Source organism: Oryza brachyantha, chromosome 4, assembly GCF_000231095.2.
Source record: "Oryza brachyantha chromosome 4, ObraRS2, whole genome shotgun sequence".
In the NCBI taxonomy this organism is placed as follows: Eukaryota; Viridiplantae; Streptophyta; class Magnoliopsida; order Poales; family Poaceae; genus Oryza; species Oryza brachyantha.
The window spans coordinates 6,667,383-6,686,201 of record NC_023166.2 but is presented as its reverse complement, the minus strand read 5'-3'; the positions used below and the strand labels follow the sequence as shown (position 1 = coordinate 6,686,201).

Here is an 18,819-nt window from a genome sequence, read left to right as displayed (position 1 = left end):
CAAACAACTAATGTCTTTATTTCAATCACGTGAATATGCATTGGCTAGATAGATTGCATTCACCTAGGCGTATGTGCACAACTTACGCTTAAAATAGATGTCAGTTTCATTCTCTCTCTTACCTTTTCTCTTCAACGTAGATTTTGGATGATATGGACGGATTAATAGCAGACACGTATAGCCTTATGCCCTTATTGCACCTACCCTTGAGGTGATGTTATTTTGAAGTGATTGTTTCCTCCTCACACAGTCACCCATGGCTTGACGGCTCAACTAGTTAGTAGGCCAAGTCGAGAGATGAGAAGCATCATCTCTTCCTCTTCTCTTCTCTTCTCTTTGATTTTTTTCGTGAAATTTTGACCCTTCCACACAACTTGTGAATGCCAGAAGCCTTTCGAACAGAGATGACAATAGGTACGTACCTAACGGGTTTTTACACCCATACTCACACCTGTTGAAACTAAATTCACCTACTAAAATACCAATACCTGCTCGCAGGTACAAAATTTTCCTATACCCACATCCCGCACGGGTGATGGGTACCGTTGGTACCAATATCCGTTTCATACATTATAATTGTGCACAACAATAAGGTATACACTGTAGTAAAATCCATAGATTAGAATTTAAAAATTTAGGATTTGAAAACAGATAAGGCTACAAGATAAAACCACCTAGCCACACATTTAGTCACATGGTAAAATCAACACAAGCAATGCAGCCACATGACAAAATCAATAATTATAACATGACAATTAAAATAGTGTAAAACCCATTAAGGCATTACTAAGCTATAGGAAACAGCAACACGTGTATTTTGAACCAATGGGTAAACTGGGTTGGATAGCAGGAAACCTACACCTGGTCATACTCGATGGGTAAAGATTAAAACGGTCCGTTCGCTGTCACTGCACATTAAAATTGAATATTTGCTATTAAAAAAATCAAAGGAAGTAAGAGTTATAGAATTTGGTTAAAAATGCCATAACATGGTTTAACATGTTTTGGTCCTTCGTGGGTCTAATGACAACTTATCTTATTTTATTTGTTTAAGATATTGAGCATAATTATTAATTATAAGATTTTCGATACGACGTATACCTCTACAATTTATTATATATGACTCGACGTACAATTTATACTTAAACTTATTTTTAGAATTTATTTTAATTTATATAATACGCATGAATATATGGTGTTCATATCAAACTTCTGAAACTTCCACCAAAGCGAAAGTGCGAAACTGCCACAGAACTTCCCTCTCCCTCTCTCACACACCTCACAGGCGGCGCGGCGGGAGGGCGGCGCGCGTGCGGCGGCCGGGCGTCTGTGGGGCGACGGCCCGACGGTGCGCAGGGCGGCGGCGGGAGGGCAGCGGCCAGGCGGCTGCAGGGCGGCGGTCAGATCCACGGGGTACTGCCCTAGCCTCCCAAACCCTAAAATCAATTTCAGATCTGGATTAGTATGAGCACACTTTTTTATTGTTTCTTCTCTTTTACCGCCCATTAGTTATGTGTGTAGATCGAGCGATGGAAATTTGCTTCACTAGAATATATTTGAATGTAGTTCAAATAAGCTAATCTTTGAGATGTTATCCATACAGCGTACGAGTTAAGTCCATTTCACTTCAACAGAGTTTCCATGTTTATTGTTTATTTCTTTAAGCATATATGTGAGTATTGCTAGCCTCCGTTCACTATACGTGATCACAATATTTCAGACCATGGTTTACATTAGTATTGAAAAACGAATGGGGTGAGTGGGTGGATGACACGGTTCCATCCTGAGAAAATAAAAAAAGAGCGATCTTGCTGGTCTCTGTGGTCGCAGCAGCTTCTGTTTTGCTGCGAGTTTACCCAACAGCCAAAATTGGTGGCGCAGGTTTTGGGAGGTTCTTTGTCTGACTGCGTGGGGCGATTCGGGGGAGAAGATGAGTAAACTCGCTAATATGTTCGCTGTTCTTGATCTGGATGCTGATGACGATAGAGAGGAAGTAGAGGAACCAACATCCAGCAGCAAGACAGAAGCTGCTGCGAACACAGAGACAGGTAAGATTGCTCTTTTTTTTGTTCCTTTCTGGATGGAGCCATGTCATTGTTGCACTTTCTGCATTGTTGAATTGCTGCTCTATGTATCTGCGTTTGTACCAAACACCAATGTTGATCCTGCGCTTGGTGCATCTGAATTTATGCTTACTTCTGCTGTCTTCATGCTGAAGTCAGGATGTTTTGTAGTATAATAATCTGTATTAGGAATGTTTATACAATACTGGTTCTCATAATACTGAACCATAATAATAAGAAACAGTCTTATACTGAAAATGTTTAAATTGGATTGAGAAAAAAATGTACCATGAATATCTCAGCTGTCATAGATTAATAGTCCTAAATTCTGAAATATTATTCGTTGAAGCACAAAATCAGAGGCTTATTGTAATTCGCTGATTTTCTAAGTTTGTAATAAAGTCCTGCAGCTTTATTCTCTGTGTGGTGGGAACCTTAATGAATGTCTTCTCGGATAGGCTAAAGTGCTAAATCTTTAGGAACAACCAGTTCTTTTGAGTAAACTGTATCAGAAAGCAACAACACATCGTATTAGGAGATTTCAATTTAATCTCCTGGCTAGTTATAGAATCATGGAAGTCCATACAAATCTTGCCTCTAACAATAAATCAATGCGTTAACATGTTATCTTGATTTCTGCAGTGATTAAAACTTAAAAGGTAAATATTTTCTTTTAGTTATTTTATTGTGTAGGCATAGCACCAGTCATTAATCGCTGTTTCCTGAGGATGATATTTAAGAATTAATTTCACTTCACAGGTAAAAGCAGGCTGAACCGCACGATGATTGTAAACTATGATGGGGAAAACCTTGCTTCATCATCAAGTGATTATAATAAGCCATTAGTGTGGATCGACTTGGAAATGACTGGTGAGTCCTCTTATAATATGCTTAGTGCAATTTATTCCTCAACTGTGAGAGCTATATTTCCATTGTTTGATATGAACTGTCTTATCTCCAGTTTTCTACACAGTATTGATCAAATTGGTCACTAAGCCTATGAGTTTGCAATGAAATATCATCCTATTCTATATTTCTATCCATAAATTATGATCATCATTTACTACTGGTGGGCCATTCAGGAACCATTCTATGCGTGCAGATGAAATAAACAAATATGCACAGTTGAAATTCAAATAAACATTCAGGATTAAATTTCATATTCTTGTGGCTCCATGATGCAGCTTTTGTACGATGTAGATATCTGTAGTATTGTAGAGAGCAATGTGCTCACATCCTGACAGCAATTGCTAGAGTAGTATCAACTCTTAGTCTAACAACATGGTCTTAAGAGTGATCTGCGAAGTTCTCGAGTTGATGTTTGCATAAAGTTCTGTCATGTATCTCTTCTTCATTAGTCTGTCTAGCTCTTGTAGGTTACCAATGTAACTGCGTTGTGCCCCCGAACAGGAAAGGATATAACATCAAATTCTAAGTTGGAATCAACTCATTGTTCATCCCATGATTGTCAGTATCAGAGGACTAGCTGATTACAGTGCCTGACAAGCATCTAGACATCTCATCAACTAAGTGTTTGCCCTTATACTGTATTGAGGCCCTAGAGAGGGAGGTAGGGAGGGAGATGATCAAAATTTCTGGGAGCTTGCCTAACTGGGTAAAAGTGCGACGGGACTCAATGATCGAACCTGGACCACCTTTGTGTTTAGGGACTCTAGGAGATGATTTTATTCTACAATATTTCACTTTTTGTAAAGACACATCTACCAATATGTTTCTGAAATTGATCTGGATTCTGGTGTTACGCACACCATGATATTATGTTCACTGTTGCTTATGCTATCTACTGTTGGTGAACAATGAGTATTCAAGTGTTGCATTCTTAACTGCGGTTTCTGTAGATACATCCAAGCAAAACTTGTTGTTAAACAATGTTTATTCATGTGTTGCATTCTTAACTGCGATTTCTGTAGATATGTTCAAGAAAAACTATCAGTTTTACACATTAACGGGTGCTGGTTTTTAATTGTTTAGGCTTGGATATCAGCAAGGATCGCATACTGGAGATCGCATGTATCATAACAGACGGTAAACTTACCAAACGAATAGAGGTGGCTATTGAAACTAAGTATTCTGCAATTCTGGTCTGGTTGCTATATATAATAGTTTTATTTGCTAAAAAATTCCTTGCAGTGCACCATTCTTGACTTTTGAGTTCTAAAAGTGAACAGTTTCTTATAATATTATGTTTCAATGGTACTTAATCTGCTCCTTTTACGGTTATGTTTATATGAGTGTGCAATCTGTGATTCTTAATCACCAGGCAATGTTTACTTATAAGCATATACTGAAACTAGTGTATCCAAGCACATGGTCTACAAAGAAGCTAAAAACTTCTAAATTAGGTTATAGTTCCCATCAGGACTATCATAATGCCGAATTAATTTGTTTTTAGACTAATTAGCTTGATATGCCTTCAATATAACTCTAAGAAGAAAAAAAAACCAAATATATTCTGAATCTAGATATTGTTTTGTTACAAAGACTAGGATATTGGGAATATACAAGCACATATAACTATATAAGATTCCAATAAGTTGGGGTTTAGTTGGTATCTTATTTTCACAATTCTATTAATCCCCTTATATAATCCTGGATAATCATATTTTTCATGCCCTTGTAATCCAAGTTTTTAATCCATGATCGTTTCATCAGTACTGCAATTTTACTACCACTGGCATAGTCAATCTGATTACCTTACTTTCTTTTGCAGGGTCCTGACTTGGTTATAAGACAGAGCAAGGAATGTTTAAACGACATGAATGAATGGTGCCAAATTCATCACACCGCCAGTGGTAAACATCTTATGCTCAAAATGATGTACTTATAAACACAAATATATTACTCATGAAATCAATTCAGGGCTGAAGGAAAAAGTACTGCAGAGTGACATTTCTGAGAATGACGCAGAGAAACAGGTATGCTCTTCCTCTTTTAGTAGATATGAAATTATTGAAAGTTTTGACAAAGCCTAGCTTGGATTTGTTGAAATTTCGATAAACTGAAATTTATTGGAAAGTAATTCCCCATGTATCTACATACCTAGAGTACTACCACATTATACGCAATCTGAGAAACTGAAATTTATTGAAAATTTCGACAAAGGCTCCCTTGGATTTATGGCATCCACAATAAACAAGTAACAATAATACTAATGTGTGCATAAATGTGGATGTAAAAGTTGCTACATGCCCGTGCATGTCAAAGTCACTTGGTACCTAGAAACTAAATAAAGCACAAGGGTGAGTTTAAAAATACTCAACAAGTACAATATGAAACTAAAAAAGTACACACAACAATTATCAATAACAAGCGAAAATGATTTTTTTCATTGCCTTCCTTTGAAAAGAAACACCAGACATCATGAGATCATGAAAAAGTAGTTTCCACCTTTTACATACATGAAATATCCTTTTAGCATTACTAGTAACCAAGTAGCAATAACAAGCGAAAATGATTTTTTTCATTGCCTTTCTTTGAAAAGAAACACCAGACATCATGAGATCATGAAAAAGTAGTTTCCACCTTTTACATACATGAAATATCCTTTTAGCATTACTAGTAACCAAGTAGCATGCCCAACGCCGGGAATGCTAAAAGGATATTTCATGTATGTAAAAGGTGGAAACTACTTTTTCATGATCTCATGATGTCTGGTGTTTATTTTCAAAGGAAGGCAATGAAAAAAATCATTTTCGCTTGTTATTGATAATTGTTGTGTGTATGTTTTCTAGTTCCATATTATACTTGCGTATTTTTTCAGTTTTGTGCTTTATTTGATTTTTAGGTACCAAGTGATATCGTCATTCATGGGTGGGTAGTAGCACCCTTTACATCCACACTTATGCACATGTTTAAACTAAATTTAGTGTTATAACAATAGAATAGTTTACCTCATATTTGATCTATCATTATTGTTTGGTTATTTCCTAGAAGTTGTTCATGGATGATGTTTCAATAGTATTATTGTGATATGCTTGTCATGTCTGTCCTAAATCCAAGGGCGGCTTTGTTGAAAATATTTAATAAACTTCAGTTTTAGTGGATTGTTGTGTGTGGTGTGGTAGCACCTTAGTTATGTGGATACATAGGTGATATATATAATTAAGAAGAAAATTAGCTGGTAGAAAGAGGTGTCTACTAGCCAATGTGTTGTATTGGACACCTGCTCCAGAGTGCAGTGTTCATTGATGTTATTCACCGCATATTTTTGATAAAGATGACCAGGTGGAACTTTGTTTTGTTGTTGGGCATACAATCATATGTTTTGCAAATTTGGTGCAAGGATACTGTATACATGCAGCGTACATGTGTATATTTCATTATGATATATTTAGATAAATCATGCTGTATTGTATTATGATGCTCTAAATGTAAAATAGGTCTCTTTTAATAGTTAATGTATTTACCGGCATATGTATGTGAAGGACATTTATGACATTGGTTGTGATTTTTTTACTTGAAAACAATAATAGTTACTCTGTTATCTGTAATTCCTTCATCATTTGCCATCTCTGTTTTTACCTTTTTTTCCTGCTAGATTGCATTTTTTATGGAAACCTTATCGAGTTGTGTGAATAATTACCTTCGTGTGTGTGTGGTGTTACTACTGCTACGAGCCTCTTTTCTATTTCTTTTTTAGTCAAAATAGTACATTTCTGATATATGTTCAATGTATTTTTCATATTCTGAATGTCTCTTTCCAATGTAGAATTTCCTAACGTAGGTTTCTTGTGTTAATTATTTTCAGGTGCTAAATTTTATTAGGAAGTATATAGGCTCGGCGACTCCTCTGATAGCTGGGAATTCTGTCTATATGGATTTACTATTTTTGAAGGTTAGCAAGAGAAAGAATACCCTTAACGTTCTGTTTAAACTGAAATGGTTCAATATGATTCAGGCAATGGGCAGGCTGTAATTTGTGGGGTGCCTGTCCGTTATATTTTATTGTCCTTATGGGGCCTTATTGGAACTCGCAAATCTGGAGTGAGGCAGGCCAGTGTGTAGTTTTAATGAATTATATTTTTTTGGTAAGGAACGAGAAGATCAGAATATAACAATGTGTGATGTAAAGTTGGAAACATATTTTTTCTTTAATATTGCAGAACTCAAGTTAATGGTACACTTAGGACTTAAACTTACCTGCATACCAATTACACTGCGGTCTTACTTATGCGGAGCACACATTACATGCAATGGATATATATTATCAGCTCTGAATACCAATTTCCTAATTTTATTCTTCAAATAAAAGTTGCGGACATTCCTGAAGTCAATTTCTATATGCAACTTTGTTTTTCCTTTTGGTATATTTGGAATTGTATTTTTATATAATATTCGATTTCCCTTCCATCATTAATTGTATCTGAGTTTGTGTACATTTATATAAAAAAATTTATCATTTAAGAAGTGTTCAATTGAGGATTAGTATGTAGCAAGCAAATGTCACCTATCCAACTGGCATCCTTATAGGAACCACATGATTTCGCCCTTCAGCATTTCTTAAATAAATTATGTACCCTCCAATAGAAGAAATATTGTGAACAGTATTCAAATATCCATGTGAGAATAGGATAGCTAGCATTATATATACTTCCAATATTCTTGTTCATAGGATAGTTAGCATGATGAATTCACTTTTGAAACACTTTTGCTTGACAATTTTCTGTGTTTTGTTTTATAGAAGTATATGCCACATCTTGCAGCAATATTTTCTCATGTGATAGTTGATGTAAGCAGTATATCAGCTTTGTGCAACCGCTGGTTCCCAAAAGGTAAAGTTACCCTCTGATATTTATAAAAAATATGTCTGCTTAACCCCCTGAAATATTGGGGTTGGTCCACTTAAGCCCCTAAAGTATGAAACCGGGTATTCCCACTAAATTATTCAAACCAGTTCAAATAACCCCCTAGAGTTAAAAGTCAACAATGGTTGAAAGCCTACTCAAAATTTTAAATACAGTGCTACAGAATTCTTGTTTCCAGTCTATGCTGCAGTTTTACCCTTTTGCTTCAGCAGATTAATATCTGACCCCTACACTTTGGGTGTGATGTGATTTGTGGTTTCTTCCTCCAAGAATTACCAAATTGTTATACAATTGCACTGTTATACAATTTTTAAACCTTTTTAAGAAATAATTTTATTACTAAACCTTTGGAGAAAATATTTCCACCACATGAACCTTTTATCCACACCACCGATGTTGGCGTGGCCAAACGGCTTGTCACGCCATTGTCGGTAGCGTGGCAACATTGTTTTGCCGCACCACTGACAGTGGCGTGACAAGACTGCCACGCTACGCGACGCCGAAAAGGCTGTGTGGCAGCGTTGTCTTGCCAAGCCAATGTTGGTGGTGTGACCAAAAGATTCAGATTTGGAAATATTTTTTCCGGAGGTTTAGTAATAAAATTATTTCTTAAAAAGATTTAAAATAAAAAAATTTCCCGAGCTGGAGGCTGACCTTTTCTTTAACAACTAGCTAATGCCCATACATTATTATGGAACTACATTGCATTTTGTGGAGGAAAAGACTACATTTGATGTATAATCAATCCATATACCTCGTGTGCTTATGCGGTACTGTTTGGCAAAAACCAACCTTCCTTCTCCATAGCAGTTATCATTTCCTTTACCTGCACACCAAAAAGGTTGCAAAATCTCCAGAAAGCATAACTTTGCATGGTTTTGTTTGACTGTTCACAGAAAGAAAGCAAGTTCCAAGGAAGGAGAAAAACCACAGGGCGATGGATGACATTAGAGAAAGTATTAAGGAGCTACAATACTACAAGGAAAACATATTCAAATCGCGGCAATCAAAGTAGCAGCTATGTTGGTAGAGTAGACGTGGGCATCCTCAATTCACCATATGCCCACGGTTAGTGCATTTGCTGGAAACAAGTCAGATCATGTGTTTGTGATGTCATCCTTACAAAAGAATTATCATTGTGATGTCATCCTTACCGAAAAAAACATCTTTTGATTGTTGGATACTTCTGGCCAACTGATAATTTATGATGAATCTTATGTATAATTACTGGCAACCGATGATAATTTATGATGAATCTTGTGTATAATTAGTGGCAACCGATGTACCTGGTTTAAAAACGGAGGACGTGTCAAAACCGAGTACAAAGCCTAAATGTTGACGTGATGACTGTCTATAAAGTCGCATTTATTTGAAGCGAACTGACAGAATTGAATAGTGTTAAACTTTCGAACAGTTTATACGGCCATTTGTGACTACTCTCATCATCATAAATTGGCCAGTTTGGTTATGGTAAGTTTCTGTAATGTTGAGAGATGCTCAAAAGATGTTCAGAAGTGGCACAATTTATGCAAAATAACTGGTGGAAAGAAGCGCGGTTAACAATCTTGAGTGGCTTGAAATGAACAGTTTCGTTTAAAATCCATCAGATTTCATTTGGAATTTATGAAAAGTGATCCCTCGATGGGGCTTGAAATTTGCTAGCCAACCGAGAATGTAGTAAACATTGGAAAGAACTAACCAAAGGCGAGCCAAAAATATCCACCCAGTTGGTTCCGCTCGGTTCAGTTTGGGCATAGCCAATGGAATGAACAGACCAAAATATCCAGCACATAATAACTTCGTTATTACACAAATTATCAGCTCAAACTATTTCCACCATGGTCAGCACAAAGTAATTTTTGTAATTTGGCAAGGGCATCTCCATCTATTGAAAAAGAAAATCATATGGATAGTATTTGATTTCCCAGTGTTTACAGCACAAAAATACAAAGCCGTGAATGACCTCGATAATATTAGCCTCAAAACCATCTTGCTGCAAGATTTTTTACTCCTAACTTATGATTATTTTCAGTGAGGTGCATGACATGGGATATCAAAGAAAAGAATCATCTCTTTAACGAGGAGTTATGACACTCTTGCCCCCTGCAGCGTTCTGCAGAAAACCACACCAGCAGAGGTACGCATCGGGTGCTCGCCAAGAAATGCTGTGCAGTTTTCTGATGTCCTAAGATGGGGCTGAACAGATTCCCAGATCTTCTTCTTTTGGACCTGAGAACACACAATATCCATTAGCTGCAGTGCTGAGAAATACTCTATTTATGGCATGATCTATATGGTGCAAAACTATCGCACAGTTTAACACTATAGATAAAAGAGACAGCAAGGACCATAAACTATGATAACTTTCTTGATTTTAATCAGTGTTCATGCAATTGTTAATAAACAGTGCAGAAGTTAGAAAGTTGTGTTAATCTAAGTCTAAGGCTCTAAGCCACCCACAGCATCACCTGATTTGGGGATGCGGCTTCTGATTGGCGATCCTTGTCATCTTCGGCACCAAACCATATCCTTTCACCTGGAACAGAACCTTCAGGAGGGGTAAGCAACTCGACATTTTCATGAGAAGCATCAGATGCAGCCATGAGCATGCCATTTGACTTTATCCCCCGCATGTTCCTTGGTTTGAGGTTTGCAAGAACAATCACATTGCTGTCCTGCAAATGTCAAACAACAGCAGTTGCCATCAATACCACAGAAAGAAAGAGCCGAAAGGATATACGCATCATAGGAATAGCCGAGTATCCAGTCCTCTTAACTCCGTTAAGAACGGGCCGTGACCGCATGGTCAGAATTAGTATCAACTAACCAGAACATAATGAAATTCTGTAAATTAAAGCATGGAGGGATCCAGTGTTTGTCTCAGGTTAGTCTAATCCAAGCATTGCCTGATAAATTCAGGGGCAAGTACAACCAATTATCTTGCTCTCGCAGCCTCGCTCTGTAATGCATATTACTACTTCTTTTGCAGCATATAATCTTGGTCATATCATAGATATATGATCACATAAAAGGCAGCCATGAGTATTGCTGTTCTGAAATGCACAATTATGTGATCCATGCAAATGCTAAAACATGGTTATGTAATCGTGCTTACTCTTTTAACTGAATTTTCTGCAATAACATAATTGGGAAAAAAAAAGAGAGATCTTGGATGGATAGGGTTTTATACTTGGAGTTGCTCGAGGGGGAGGTAGTTGACGAGGCCGCTGCAGATGGTGCGCGGCTGCTCCTCGCCGACGTCGACCTCCTCCACGAAGAGCGTGTCCGCCTCCGGGTGCCGCCACGCCTTCACCACCCGCCCCACCCGGATGTCCAGCAGCGCCGCCAGCTCCTCCACCGGGACCTCCGACGCCGCCAGCTTCTTCTCCTCCTCCTCCTCGCCCACCGCCTGCGGCGCAGCGGTGGCGGCGTCGGAGGAGGAGGAGGAGGAGCAGTAGCAGAGGACGGAGGCGGATCTCGCCGCCAGGAAATGGATGGGCTTGGCGACCGTGCGTCGGGTTCTTGGCAGGGCGGGGACTGACAGAGCCTGGAGGCGGCCGCAGGAGGCGAACGCCATTCTCGCTGCTGCGGCCATCATCGTGGCGGCGGCGGTGGCTCCGGTCGCCGGTGTTGCGCCGCCGCGGAGAATGGGATGAAGCGGATGGGGGAAGGATGGGCCCAAGTGTTCCACGTAGCCCTCACTCAGCCCATGTGTGTTTAATTGTGAAATTCTACTCTCTTTTTTTTATACTTTTAAACATCCGTGTTATTAAAAAAAATACATAGTCTTTTATTTTGGTTTAATTTATTACTAAAGATATTTTAAGCGTGACTTCGAATATTTTGTAAAAAAAATGGAATAAGAGATCATATATTTAAAAGTCAATGGCTAAAAAAACGAAAGTGTATAAAGCATACCTATTTTACTTTACTCGGATTTACACCGGTGTACATCATCAAACCTATATAAATTCTATGGAATCTCACACCACCTGAATGAAGCTTTATGAAACATAGTCTAAATTTAAAAAGTTTTACAAGTTTCACATATTCTATGAGGTTTTTCTCCTATTTTATGACACAATCTAGTGCTAAAATATTGCAGTCCATCACAGTAGTATGTACTAAATTCGGTGCAAAGTGCATTTCTAATAAAAAAAACTTCTCAAATCTATGTAATTTCCTCATTTGTACGGTTTCCCATATAAATCATCCTAAAAGCAATGTCGACGCCAATTTTGAATAACTGATATTTTCTGTTCTCTGTAGAACTTTTGCAAAACTCCTTTAAATCCTGGTATTCCTTATTGTTTCAACATTAGTGTTAGCAAAAGCGACGTTGCATCGGAGAAATTGAAATTTTCCAAGCCTAAGTTAAAAATTACGAAATATGTCTATAAATAATTATGGTAATATAGGTGGTATCAGACTTATCTATACTACTATAAAAGCCTCTATCACCTGCTCCCTTTGCATTTTTATATATTAACCCCCTTAACTTCGTAATACTTAAAATGATATCCACATAAAATCAAATTGATATGGATATTTTTCTTTTTATTCTAGGAAAAACATAATATGTTTTTATCCTTTGCAAAACACAGACATTCAGATAGTATTTAAAAAATGGTAAATTTATGTCATTTTTGGAACTTTAATTAAATTAATTCTTTTTTTAAAGAAAAGAAGTATGAATGGGCTAAAAGTTATCATACTTTATCGTCAGAGAAAACACAAAAAACTGCGATAGAAACCGAGAAGTATATTAGGATTAGCTCAAGAGCCGAACCATAGATAGGGCCTCCAAAAGGTAGAGGTTCAAGCTTCATCAACGTGGTATTCCAACTTAGTTGCTTGGTAAATAAGCATCGCCGGAGAAGATGAATAAGACCACACCACCATCGATGGATCTTGCATTCTTGTGCTACCAAGACTTGATCGGATCTAGCCATAACCTAGTTTATGATGATGACGAAGAGCCGAGAGACATCAAAGAGATTCTCTAACTTCCTACTGAAAAGTTAGAGATGATCAGTGCTATAACTTTGAATGTATTTTTAGTCGTTTGATCCACAAGCAACATCCTAGATTAATCGTTACAATACCGATGTACAGTACATGCACCAAACATTTTACTATAGCTACGGTGTTTAAGTCAGAATACTGTAGCGCAATACTTTATTTTTACTGCAGGTTTTCGTGACTTTTCTTAATCAGGTAAGAGAATTTGGATTGGAGAGACATGACGAGCCGATGCTGGTGAAACCACCGACAACAACACCGTGCATGTGCTAGGACGAGACCAAGCTGGCTCTAGCAGCTACTTGGAGAACATGAAAAGACTTGAGAAAAGGCCACAATTAGATCTACAAGGAACGATATGGCCCGAGCCCTCTCCCTTGTCACCGATGACAAGCCATTGAAGACGACACGGAAATGGGCACAAGAGGGAAGAGGAAGATGAACTCCGTATGCTTGAACAGGTTTGTGAGACCTCAAGGGTGATCGTTTGGGTGAATTAGAAAAGAAAAAAAGAAGGTAAAACGATATATTTATAAATAAAAAAATAAGGGATTTGCTATATATCAGCCGGCTGGAAAAAAATGTTTTTAGCAGCCCTCGTCGGATCTTTATCAAGATTTGTGCAATATCATCGGCCCCCGCGAAGCAGGGATGAAGCAAGTTTTGTTATATAAAATCTGAATCCAAATATCCAATAGATAGAAGTAGAACCCACACGCTACGTACGTGTGCTGGCGCCTCATGCAGAGAAGAGAGAGAAGGGTGGGGTTTTGAATAAGCGGTGCTCGTCGGCGGTGTCTTCTCCGGTGGGTGGATTACGACGGTTATCAGCAAGTGATCCACCCTGGTTGGAGGCAATGGAACCATGGCTCTTCGCATGCCAGTGGGTGTGGCTCGCGGCCAATACTTCACTGTCTAATCTTCAACCGGCAAGAAACACGGATGCCATTTGATCCACAGGGTGACCTAGTTTGCTTTCTGCAGTAGAAACCTATACGATCCTGCTTCTTGTTGATTGAGGACTGATGCCTATGCCAGATCTGGCTAGCCAATTAATGTGCAAAGTAAAGTGGTAGGTTTGTCCATTTTATTTTTGCGATTAAGGTTGCTGTTTTATTACAGCAAGGTATGATTAAGGATGCTAGTGATGAGCTTGTTTTGTAACAAAATTTTTTTGTCGACATGGTATCTTCATTCTTCATCAAAGTTTGCGCACATGGAGCATCTGTTGTGTAAACTTGAAACTGTTGCTGGTAGTTTTGTCTGCTGTACGCATATACTTGAAGACTTGAGATTAATTTGACAAGATTCTTTTGTTGGTTTTGTTGTGCACTAACATTAGTTAGGTTTGTCTTCTTGCCTAATTATGTCAGTTAATAATCATTACTTAGTTTTGTTGGGCATTAACCATATCTAGTTCTGTTATTTTCGTTGTCTACTAAAACATTACTTACTTTCTTTTTGTGTTTTGTAGGAAAATGCTGATGCAGTACTTTTTTGGTCACCTATTTTTGGAGGGAATGACTCCTTAGCAGCTCCGGTATCGCACCGGCCACCAAGGCAAGCATGTGGCCCCCTGAGAATGCAGAGAGACCAGCCAGCCATAGTCACCGCAACAAGATTTATTGCCACCACAACAACTGAGTTCTTTCATTGATAGGGGTAGTGTTGTATCCTATGGACAAAAAATGGCTGATATTTTAAAAAATTTCAGCAGGCAGTCACATAGACAGTCCCAAAAATAATTACAAGTAAAACTTGTATGTGCGTGTTCTTATCGATCTAAAATAAAATATAAGGCTGAAAAATAAACTAAGTTTAAAAAAAACCTAAAAACAACTCCAATTTAAGCTAAAAATTCAATTTTTTCTTATAAGCATAAACAAAAACGAAAAAGATAAGTCTACTCAAGAGGAAAACACGTCAAACTATTGAAATTCGTTTTTAGTTTGCTCAAACTGACCTCCCGGATTTAATTTTCGATTTACACATTTTTGCCATTTCTGCAGCATACTGCTCTGACATTTTGAATTTTGTTAATTCACTAGACTCACATTTCAACCCTCAAACGATTTGTAAACCTTGTGATCATAGTATGACAAATTATTTCATTGTAGATGCAGCAAATTATTTCCTTGAGCAAGAGAGCAAGTTTAACAGTTGAGCTAAATTGTATTTTTTTCAAAACAAATCTACCATTAACGATTACTTAATACTTATGTATACTAAAGTTATACTTCTGAAACCGTTTTTTAATAAAGAATGCAGAAGATCTGGACCGCATGAATTTGAAATAAAACAATAAAAGTCTCATGTTTTCTTACCAAACTTACCTGATTATTCTGGCCGTTGCTATGCTCCCCAAGAACCAAAATGGCAGTATGGAAAACAGTGAAATGCCTAATTACGAAGCTTTCTGATTACCATACCAATACCTGCTCCGGCAATTCTTGATTTGCCTTATTTTTTTTCTAATGCAAGGACAATCCCTGAGTTGTTTTTATTGAAAGGGACAATCCCTGAAATGAATTTTTAATGTTGGTGATATCAGCAATTGGTTCATAGAATAACCATCATTTGTCGGCACGGCTTAATTATTGACCCCCTAAGGGAACTGGTCAAGCCAATCTGTCTGCACAGAAAAACCAAAAGCCATAATCAAGCCTGGCTTGGTGTGAACTTCTGAGAGATCAGGAGAAGACGAGTAGGTGACCACTGCAGACTCCCAAGTGCCAGCCATGGTGAAGCCATTTTTTTCCTGGTTATCAAATCAGCTCCATCAACCCCATACCATCAGGTGAGAAGTGATCACATCTTCTTTAGCATAAATAATGCTCCCAGTTTCTTGCTGAACTGGTTCTTCATTACAATCCCAGTTCACATCCAAGCACCACCATGCTTCCGGCCAACCTCTTCTTCTTCGTCGTCGTCGTTTTCATTGCACTCGCAACCATAGCATTGCCAATCTCTGCAGAGAGATTCGACTATCCCACTGCCAACCTCTCGACGCGGTGGGTGAACAATGCTGCCACGCTCCAGCACAGCGTCAGCTACTCCGATGGGTCAGCGGTGCGTGCCATCGTCCTCCGTTCGCCGGAAACCTTCTATGGCCCCTCCTTCGCTGCAGGGTTCTTCTGCGCTCCACCCTGCCGAGTGTTCCTCTTTGCTGTATTCATTGTCCAGACCAACAGTGGCGCCGGGATCACCTTAACAGAGAACGGGATGGCACAGGTGGTCTGGGCTGCCAACCGGGATCTCCCTGTCAGGGAGAATGCCACCCTTGAGCTCACATTCAATGGCAACTTGGTCCTCCGTGATGCTGATGGTACCCTAGTCTGGTCAAGCAGCAGCTCCGGCCAATCTGTAGCTGGCATGGAGATCAATGATCTTGGTAATCTTGTTCTGTTTGATCAGAGGAATGCAACAGTTTGGCAGTCATTTGATCATCCAACTGACACACTCCTTCCTGGGCAGTCACTGATGGATGGCATGGCGCTCAGAGCAAACAGCTCTCTGACAAACTCGACTGAGAATCAGGTGTACATGACAGTTCGACCAGATGGATTGTTTGCTTATGTTGAGTCCACACCACCACAACTCTACTATTCTCATCCAGTGAGCATGAACAAGAGCAGAAAAGATCCAACCAAGGTTACCTTCACCAATGGGAGCCTCAGCATATTTGGGCAGTCAACACAGCCAAGCAATATATCATTACCACTAGCCAAGTCTGCTCAGTATATGAGGTTAGAGTTTGATGGGCACTTGAGGCTGTATGAATGGTCTAATTCAGAAGGAAAGTGGACCATGGTGTCTGATGTAATCAAGGTAGTCCCTGATGACTGTGCTTTCCCGATGGTGTGCGGGAAGTACGGGATATGCACTGGTGGGCAGTGCAGCTGCCCTCTTCAGGGCAATTCTAGTTTAAGCTACTTCAAACCAGTGGATGAGCGAAAGGCAAATCTGGGTTGTGCACCATTGACACCAATCTCTTGTCAAGAAATGCAAAGCCATCGGCTCTTGCTCTTTGCTGATGTTTCTTACTTTGATGTCAGCCACACCGTTTTGAATGCAACAAACAGAGATGACTGTAAGCAGTCCTGCTTGAAGAATTGCTCCTGCAGGGCTGTTATGTTCAGGTATGGCCAGAACGATTCTGATGGCACATGTTTCTCAGTGTCGGAGGTATTCTCATTGCAAACGATACAACCTGAAGCTCTTCATTTCAACTCCACTGCTTACATCAAGGTGCAGCTTAGCCCCTCTGCTTCTGCTTCTACGGAGAACAAAACGAAGACAATTTTAGGTGCAACAATTTCTGCAATTCTTATTCTTTTACTGGTTGTCACAGTTGTCACTGCATATTGTGTACGAAGGAGGAAGTATCAAGAGGTAGATGAAGAATTAGATTTTGAGCTATTGCCTGGAATGCCAGTGAGGTTTTCATTTGAAAAGTTGAGAGAATGCACCAAAGATTTCAGTAAAAAGCTCGGCGAAGGAGGATTTGGATCAGTTTTTGAAGGGAAAATAGGCGAAGAGAGAGTTGCAGTTAAACGTCTGGAAAGTGCAAAACAAGGAAAGAAGGAATTCCTGGCAGAGGTCGAGACCATTGGCAGCATTGAGCACATCAATCTAGTCAGGCTGATTGGATTTTGCGCAGAGAAGTCAAACAGGCTTCTCGTATATGAATATATGCCAAGAGGGTCACTTGATAGGTGGATCTATTACCACCATAACAATGCCCCTCTTGATTGGCACACCAGGTGTAGGATCATTCTGGATATTGCCAAGGGCTTATGTTATCTCCATGAGGAATGCAGGAGAAAAATAGCTCATTTGGATATCAAACCCCAAAATATTCTCTTAGACGAGAACTTCAATGCCAAATTGGCTGATTTTGGACTTTCCAAGCTAATTGATAGGGATCAAAGCAAGGTGGTGACTGTGATGAGAGGCACACCGGGATATCTGGCACCTGAATGGCTAACATCACAGATCACTGAAAAGGTCGATATCTACAGCTTTGGAATTGTTGTCATGGAAATAACAAGTGGGAGGAAAAACATCGATATCTCACAGCCTGAGGAAAGTGTCCAGCTCATCAATTTACTGCGAGAAAAGGCTCAAAATAATAAGTTGACAGATATAATCGATAAGCATAGTGATGACATGGTCTCACACCATGAGGAGGAAGTGATTCAGATGATGAAGCTCGCGATGTGGTGCTTGCAAAACGACAGCAGCCGAAGGCCTTCGATGTCAATGGTCGTCAAGGTATTGGAGGGTGCAATGAGCGTGGAGAATTGCCTAGATTACAGCTTTTTCAATGCAAATTCAGTAATGTCTGGTCAGGATCAGGACAACCCACCCGCATATTCAGCTCCACCTCCTCCATCGATACTATCTGGTCCAAGATAAACTGGGTGGCTAATGAGCACAAGAAAATCCACCTTCGCATGCACTTTGCTATCTGTAATTACAATCTATCGTATTTGTTCTTTGGTATATATATATATTTCATCATGCATCGGAAGAATTACTACTTTCTGATCAATAAATATGTTGGATTTTTTTCGGTGATTCCTTTGGTATGCCCTAGAACATCGTAATTCGTAAGGTAGTAAAAGAGGAGAGGCTGGAGGCGCACCTGTTGGTGGATCTCACGGCCGCCGGCCGGCGGCGGCGCCCAATAATGAGAGGGGTTTTGGCTATACCTAGGGTTCTTGCCGGGGTGGGGACTGGGGTTTGACGCCGGGTAGGGGACGAGGATGTGGAGGCCCGGCGCACGAGGATACGCCATTCTTGCTGCTGCGGCCGTCGGTCTCAGCGCAGGCGCGCCGGCCACCCCCGCCGCCGTTGCTCCACCGCCAGCCGCCATTCCACGCAGCATAAGGGCGTAACACAGCCTG

General features: G+C 39.5%; 3 protein-coding genes across 4 annotated transcripts; 2 read left to right on the top strand and 1 right to left on the bottom strand.

Moving 5' to 3' along the window:
* The first annotated feature begins 1,224 nt into the window (after window positions 1-1,224).
* Window positions 1,225-9,245, top strand: LOC102720318 (oligoribonuclease-like). 2 transcript variants are annotated; one of them, XM_040523730.1, is made up of 9 exons: window positions 1,225-1,413; window positions 1,882-2,048; window positions 2,823-2,933; window positions 4,056-4,132; window positions 4,795-4,876; window positions 4,944-4,999; window positions 6,832-6,918; window positions 7,765-7,855; window positions 8,785-9,245. In XM_040523730.1, the coding sequence occupies exons 2-9, from the start codon at window positions 1,931-1,933 to the stop codon at window positions 8,901-8,903; spliced, it is 741 nt and encodes a 246-aa protein (XP_040379664.1). In that variant the 5' UTR covers window positions 1,225-1,413; window positions 1,882-1,930; the 3' UTR covers window positions 8,904-9,245. The 2 variants fall into 2 exon arrangements, 1 of the variants encoding a protein (XP_040379664.1); XR_001549990.2 differs by lacking the exon at window positions 1,225-1,413 and having other exon boundaries at window positions 1,921-2,048; window positions 4,056-4,109; window positions 8,785-9,244.
* Window positions 9,246-9,622: 377 nt separating this feature from the next.
* On the bottom strand, window positions 9,623-11,610 carry LOC102720038 (aminoacyl tRNA synthase complex-interacting multifunctional protein 1). Its single transcript, XM_006652098.3, has 3 exons — window positions 11,079-11,610; window positions 10,357-10,563; window positions 9,623-10,117 (listed from the first exon to the last, which is right to left on the bottom strand). Exons 1-3 carry the CDS (start codon window positions 11,484-11,486, stop codon window positions 9,974-9,976), a joined length of 759 nt encoding a protein of 252 aa, XP_006652161.1. The 5' UTR covers window positions 11,487-11,610; the 3' UTR covers window positions 9,623-9,973.
* A 4,028-nt stretch (window positions 11,611-15,638) lies between these two features.
* Window positions 15,639-18,479, top strand: LOC102719759 (G-type lectin S-receptor-like serine/threonine-protein kinase SD2-5). Its single transcript, XM_006652097.3, has one exon. The coding sequence runs from the start codon at window positions 15,806-15,808 to the stop codon at window positions 18,326-18,328; it is 2,523 nt and encodes an 840-aa protein (XP_006652160.1). The 5' UTR covers window positions 15,639-15,805; the 3' UTR covers window positions 18,329-18,479.
* Window positions 18,480-18,819: the final 340 nt, after the last annotated feature.

Excerpts from the sequence above, each read along its gene's own strand:
- LOC102720038 (XM_006652098.3), bottom strand. The coding sequence starts at position 11,486 with ATGATGGCCGCAGCAGCGAGAATGGCGTTCGCCTCCTGCGGCCGCCTC. Across the intron at positions 10,564-11,078 it reads TCCCCCTCGAGCAACTCCAA|GACAGCAATGTGATTGTTCT; the intron begins GTATAAAACCCT and ends TGACATTTGCAG. Across the intron at positions 10,118-10,356 it reads AAGCCGCATCCCCAAATCAG|GTCCAAAAGAAGAAGATCTG; the intron begins GTGATGCTGTGG and ends GTGTGTTCTCAG.
- LOC102720318 (XM_040523730.1), top strand. The coding sequence starts at position 1,931 with ATGAGTAAACTCGCTAATATGTTCGCTGTTCTTGATCTGGATGCTGAT. Across the intron at positions 4,877-4,943 it reads AATTCATCACACCGCCAGTG|GGCTGAAGGAAAAAGTACTG; the intron begins GTAAACATCTTA and ends AAATCAATTCAG. Across the intron at positions 5,000-6,831 it reads AGAATGACGCAGAGAAACAG|GTGCTAAATTTTATTAGGAA; the intron begins GTATGCTCTTCC and ends AATTATTTTCAG.
- LOC102719759 (XM_006652097.3), top strand. The coding sequence starts at position 15,806 with ATGCTTCCGGCCAACCTCTTCTTCTTCGTCGTCGTCGTTTTCATTGCA.